General features: G+C 46.9%; 1 protein-coding gene across 1 annotated transcript in view; it reads right to left on the bottom strand.

The window, feature by feature from the left end:
* The window catches only part of CACHD1 (cache domain containing 1), a 119621-nt gene that overhangs the window by 52072 nt on the left and 60701 nt on the right, over nt 1-6848 (bottom strand). Inside the window, exon 3 of the mRNA XM_018553869.1 lies at nt 2636-2784. Within this exon, the coding sequence (XP_018409371.1) occupies nt 2636-2784 (149 nt within the window). The remainder of the gene's footprint in view (nt 1-2635; nt 2785-6848) is intronic.

The following is a 6848-nucleotide window of genomic DNA, read 5'->3' as shown; positions in this document are numbered from 1 at the left end:
TACATCAAGCCTGCGCTCGCTTCGGCTGAGGGCTTTTTTTTTTTGATGCGGCCTTGGTTCACACCGCCAAGCAGTGGATTTGGGATTGGAAGTGAAGAAAAAAAAAATCTACTGCACAAAAAAAAATTAAAAAATGAAAAGCTATTAAAAAGGGAAACAATGGCTGAAATACATGAAAGAACTCGAGTTATGGACATGGAAGTAATTTTGTTGCATCTTGGGATTCTTCCTCTGCTGTAATTGCTTGGGGTTATTTCAGCAGCCATACCAAATGAGGAGAGGCAGTAGGGGTTACCTACCTATAGGGCAGAGAAGGCATTATGTGCCTATACTAAATGAGGACAGGCACTGGTATTTATCTATATGCTCGGCAGTGCAATCAACATCAGGACCAAAATGAGGGTTGTCACTGATATTTACCTATATATCTGGCAGTGCAACCGGCATCCATACAAAATTAGGGCAAGGACTATTATTAACCAATATGCCTGACAGTGCAATAAGCACCTGCACCAAAATGAAGAAATGTAGACATTATAATATGATCAATGAAGGTTAGACCTCCTCCCCAGGCTAATAAATGAACAATAGCCCCTGAACCAAACAGGATGTGAATTAATCCGTATCCTTATCAAAAGTTACTACCCCGTTTTAACGGTTACAAAGTAGTTACCTAAACATTGGGACAAGTATCCACTTATACCCTTTAATGATCTCGGAGGGCACGTCACTTCTTTTTTTCCCCCCAGTACCAACATTGTGTCTTAATCCAATAAATAAAGAACAAAAAAAAGTCTGCTTTCTCCATATACTCCTCTGAAACACAGCCCGCATGTGGCCATGCCTCGTACAAAAGGCTGCCGACATCGCCTTATTCGACCCCAATCGACGGGGTGAAGACAGGAAGGGGGCCTCCGCATCAGGCAGGAGAAGCAAACTGGTGTATAACGGTTCATTATCCAAATAATCTGCCAGCTAGATGCTGAAAACGGTCACATTGCTTGTTTCTACCAGAGAAAACCTCTTTGCTGAAGTCTAGGTGGACCAAACAAGGAGAGAATATGACCTCATGCTAGAACAAAACCATATCGTCATTAGGTGAATTCTGAATCCAACTTGGTGCCATTTCCAAAACCCGCTGGGTCAAATCGGCATAGGTTCTCTTCCCCCCACCTTGTGGGAGGTGAGGTAAGACTATCCGTGAAACATAATAAAAGCTCCTCAGGCAAGGTGGTCCAAATGTTTCCCATCTGAAGTCAGCCCGGGTCTGTCTGTGCAGAGCGCTTGGCTCTAATCAGCCGCCTACGGGGCCGGCATACTGTTTGGATTACATAGGAATAGAAACCATTGTAATAAAGATAATTCACTTTTAAAAAGGACCGAGGGGTGCGCTTATGAAGTGTAGTCAGTCTGAAAACACAGCACTGTCCTATACAAGACATACAGATCCCGCCGAAAATTGACTCCAAGAAACACAGAGGAGCCATCAATTTTCCTTTTTGCAAAAGGAATGGGGTTCATTGTTTCACTTGTTGTACTTGTTTGTAGGGTTGCCACCTTTTCTTCAAGGGAAATCTAAACACTCTAGCGACACACAGACATTTTTTGGGGGAGAATGAGTGGTGGCTTATTCATAGGTAATAGCGCCACCCATTCATATGTAAATGTCACATTTAAGACTATTTTTAGTGGGAGGCCAGTAGCCCCTATCTTAATGTTTGTTGCCCCTGTCTGCCTGACATCTTGTGTCCGGGTTTCTGCTGCCATGAAACCCGGGCACAGCATTCAAAATCCTTGTTGGTCAAACAGCCAGAGACTGGGCCACACAGGGGTGCCCGACACAAACTGGCCCACATGGGGAAAGGGGAGCAATGGGATCTATCATTGGGGGGCGGGAGGATTAGTGATTTACACCAGAGGCCTACGCAAACTGCGCCACACGGGGTGGGGATGTGGATTCCACAGACCCTAAGGGAGAGATGTGGGGTTGTGTCCGTCACATGGTGGTGGGATTTGGGGTGCTATGATCACGGGGGAGCCGCCGCGGCGCACACGGGGGGAGCCGTTTTACAAGGGGGGAGCCAACGCGGCGCACAAGGGGGGAGCCAACGCGGCGCACAAGGGGGGAGCCAACGCGGCGCACAAGGGGGGAGCCAACGCGGCGCACCGTAACATGCATGGGGGAGCCACCACAGACTGAAACGCACAAGGGGGAGCCACCACACACACCGTGACATGCATGGTGGAGCCACCACACACACCGTGACATGCATGGTGGAGCCACCACAGACCGAAACATACCGGGGAGCCACCACAGACCGAAACATACCGGGGAGCCACCACGACCACACCACACAGAGAGGCAAGCTAGAAAAGGCCACAGACTGAGAGGCTGCCAGAGGCTGTGTGATGCTGAATGCACACTAGAACCCTGAACACTAACATACAGCTAACACAGAACAGCAAGAATGTGCAAATCACGAAATGCTAAACCCAACACAACGCACAACTACGGACTAAAAACACTACTCCAGCAAAGCTTATATCAGTTCATAATAAATACAATAAGATTCCTCGCAAGTGGATATCATACAAAAGTAAAAGAAGTCAACCACAGAAAAGAGACTCCACTTACTCCATCATTGATGGCGGGATTGTGCAGCAATCCTGGATGGCAGTGAGCGGGGACGTCAAATGGGCGGTATAGGACGCCTCCACCACCTGCTTGTTGCGGGTCACCACATCCAAATAGCGGTTAAACTTCTCCCGAATCTTTTTGGCCAACTGAAAGTACAAGTAAAAGTAGAAGTGTCAGTGACAAATCTGAGGACACGGCAATATAATTACATACACTCTGCTTTCAAACACAACACAGGGGCTCAGTGGTTAGGACTTCTGCCTTGCAGCACTGGGGGGTCCTTAGCTTAAATCCCAGTAAGGACACAATCTGCAATTAATTTGCATATTCCCCTGAGGTTGTGTGGGTTTCCTCTGGGTAGTTGTTTTTCTCCCACACTCCAAAGACATGCTAGCAGGTCAACTAACCCCAGTCTAAACTGGTCTTAGCATGTGTCTGCGTTTAGGTATGTGAGATGGGGACTTCAGCACTGATCGTTATTACAATTAGTACATCAGACCTTGTGGGGGGTGTTGACCTTTCCCTCTATCCAAAAAAAAAAAAAGTTCACCCTGCGAATATATCTGCGAACGTTCATTTTGTGTGAATAACGGCAAAAACAAATGTTGTTAATATATTTTCTTTTCAGGTCAAATGTATTACGATGCAATACTGCATCGGGGGGGAAAAAATAGGAAATTAGTATTTTAATTATTAATACAGGTATTTGTATATCGCCCTGACAATTTACACAGTGCTTTACATACAGAATACTCACCAGTCCCTGCCCTCAAGGAGCTTATAATCTAAGGTCCTTGTTGCACATGCTTACATACATACATACAGGGCCAATTCACACAGGAGCTACTTAACCTTCCAGCATGTGTTTGAGGAAACCCACACAAGCACAAGGAGAACATGATAATGATGTCCTGACTGGGATTCGAACCGGGGACCCCCAGTGCTGCAAGGCTGAAATGCTTACCACTACGCCACTATTTATAAGTCTTTAAAAGGAGAACCATGGGGTCAGGGCTTTTCCCCATAGTTCTCCTAAGGGTAACGGGAGGACACAAACTAGCGTCCCCCCGTCACCCTAAGCTCATTATATAGGGAGCTACAGCTTGCGGTATACCGAGATGCCACAGCTGAAACGGATCCCGACAATTATGTCTGGATCTGCCCAGCTGTGTGAGTGACAGCTGGCTCTGCCTATCTAGAGGCAGAGCCAGCTGTACCCGCCCCCTCCCCGTCCGTTCCTCCAGTCAGCGCTGGTGGATCGGAGCGGGGAGGGGGGAATCCAGCCCCTCCCCTGTCACGGCAGTGAGCCGTGACAGGATAGAGAGGTGAGCGAACGCCGTTATGCGTTTGCTCACCTCCCGATCTACTGAGCCGACCTGTGACAGTCTCATTGTCACAGGTCGGCTAGAACTATGAGGTGAGTGAAAAGCACCCCCCTCATAGTTCATCTTTAAGAGCCCTTTAAATTATCAGTAGATTGAGGGTAACAGGCCCATGAGGCAAACTCTCCAAATTAATACACCCGATTTAGGGCCGTATTGAGCTAATGCCTGTAATTGGTTTCCAATTCCGGCTGGAGGCACAATAGCATGTGGTATGCGCATGTGTCCCCTGCACTCCTTACAGCGATTGGACCTGAACACCCGTGGTTCTTGCAGTGATGTTCACCGACTACGCCGTGTATATCAAACTTGTATAAGATCGCCAGCGCTCGACCAGTAGCACTCAGCCTGGGTCACACCTAGGAGTTTTTGAGCAGTTCGAAAAGCGCTTTTAACTGCCCAACACAAGAAACCCCGTGATTTTCAATGGCCCTTGTTTACACCTGAGCAGAAAAACGCCAGAAAAGAGATACAGGAGCTTTTTTGGGCAGTTAAAAGCGCTTTTCCTCCCCATAGACTTCATTGGAAATGCCCAAAAACGCGCAACAGAAGCACGTTGCACATTTTCGTGAGTGTTTTTGCGCGCGTTCTTCCATTGCTCACAATGGTTTATGAGCTGCCAATCAAAACGCGCATAAAAATGTGCACAACACGCATTAAAGCGCAAATAACCGCATGCTGCTGCTAACGCGCAAAAAACGGTGCCGCCTTGGTGTGAACCAGGGCGCAATCATCACAAACATGATCTAGCCGACGTTTCTGGGCCACGCCGGGTCCCTTCACTATGTTGCCCTGATGAAGGGACCCGGCGCGGCCCCGAAACGTTGGTAATACCGTGTTTTTGACGTTTCACTTCAATAAATAAGCACAAAGATTAAATGCTACTACTCGAGGGCTGGCGATCATCATCATCATCATCATCTTCTACAATAGCAACTCTGACAAATTATTATTGAATGACAAACCCTGCTGGGAGGAGGAGAGGTGTGATGGCGTTAGATATGTAAATATGTTTTCCGAGTGGGATTTTTCCCTCTTACACGGAAACCTCAAACAGCCTTTTGAATATCGTCTCCTTTTTTGTGCCTTCAATAGGAGCCGGTTTTCCCAACCTATCGGTTCCTTTTATCTGGCCTAATTTTCCCCAGATGCCCTCTTTGTTTATCCGCTCGAGTCCCCCAAGCAGCAGCGCCGTGTCTTTTCCCCTAAAGCTTTGCATCTCAAAAGAAACTCCTTTCAGATGAGAAAAAGAAAAATGATCTCTCAAAGGCAGAAGGATTTCAATCTTATCAAGTGTGTACGGTGAATGCAAATCTCCAGAAGAGGAAAAAGCCGGGGCTAAATACACAGCCGAAATACATACGTGTGGCGTGTTCAGCTGCCGAAATATCTCTCATTTTAACACAACACGGTATAATCGCCAGAGGGTGACAACGTTATTTAGAGCCCGTAGCTTTGCAGCTTCCTGTGCCACCGACCACATGTAAGACAGACACATAAGCAGGCAGATGGGCAAGATCCTGCCTATATATATATATCACTATAGCTCTCAGTGCTTGAAAACATGATCAAATGTATCTAAACCCAAGAACAAAATGCACTGGTACACTGCCCGCGTTCTATGAAAGTTTTCTGACTGCGTTAGAATGCGTGACCTAGTGACGTGGTTACACATTAACCTAATCCCGCCCAGTTTATCGGGGTTGAAATGTGTGACCAGTCACACATTTTAACGTGATCCCGCCCAGTTTTTTGGCTCCTGAAATATCATTTCTATCCGTCTTTGTGAGTGCGATCTCACATTCCAGAAAGTCGGATAGAAGTGACATTTCAGGACCGATCAGCTGTTCCAGGGCAGATCGGTTCTCCTGCACATACGATCTTCGATGCCGATCTGCCCTGGAACAGCTGAGAAAGCGTTGGAATTCTTCACCTTTTGCCGCTCACATATTCCACTGTCGAAAAAGTGGGCGTGATTACGTTAAAATGTGTGACCCCGTGACCGGTCACACATTCCAACGTAGTCACAATCTTTGATAGAACACATGCTTCAAAAAAAGACAGTCACACACACTCTATTTCATTGGACCACCTTCAGCTTTGATTACGGCATGCATTCGCCGTGGCATCGTTTCGATAAGCTTATACAATGTCAAAAAAAAATTCCGTCCAGTTTTATACATTTTTCACCAACATCTTGTAGTGATGATGGGAGAGTCGGACCTCTGCGTAAAGTCTTCTCCAGCACATGCCAAAGATTCTCAATGGGGTTGAGGTCTGGACTCTGTGGTGGCCAATCCATGTGTGACAATGATGTCTCGTGCTCCATGAACCACTCTTTCACAATCTGAGCCCGATGAATCCGGACATTGTCATCCTGGAATATGTCCAATGTGCCATCAGGGAAGAAAAATCCATTGATGGAAAATCTTGGCCATTCAGTATATTCAGGGGGCAGCTGACCTAAATTTTTGGGGACATGACGTTGCTGAACCTAGACCTGACCAACTGAAGCAACATCAGATCAGAACACTGACCTAACTGGAGGTGGTGGCCGATTCCTCCCTAAAGGCCAATTCACCCCACATCATCTCCAGACCAGACCAGATTGTTTCCGGACCTAAAATGCATCCTAATGTATTCCTATGCTATTTCTGGCCTCTGTTCACGCCAGCGCAGTCCGTTCCGGACCAGACCAGAAAAATACTGCTCGTCTTATGTTGTCTGGTCTGAAATGCACTGGAACTGTGAGCAGGTTCCGGTCCGGAAAATGGTGTGAACCTGACCTAATACCAGACTAAGTGGCCAAACTATAATTACAACATTGT

Source organism: Nanorana parkeri, unplaced genomic scaffold (genome assembly GCF_000935625.1).
Source record: "Nanorana parkeri isolate BGI_ZX_2015 unplaced genomic scaffold, ASM93562v1 scaffold131, whole genome shotgun sequence".
In the NCBI taxonomy this organism is placed as follows: domain Eukaryota; kingdom Metazoa; phylum Chordata; class Amphibia; order Anura; family Dicroglossidae; genus Nanorana; species Nanorana parkeri.
The sequence above is the reverse complement of the archived record's forward strand: the minus strand, read 5'-3'. Positions and strand labels throughout refer to the sequence as shown.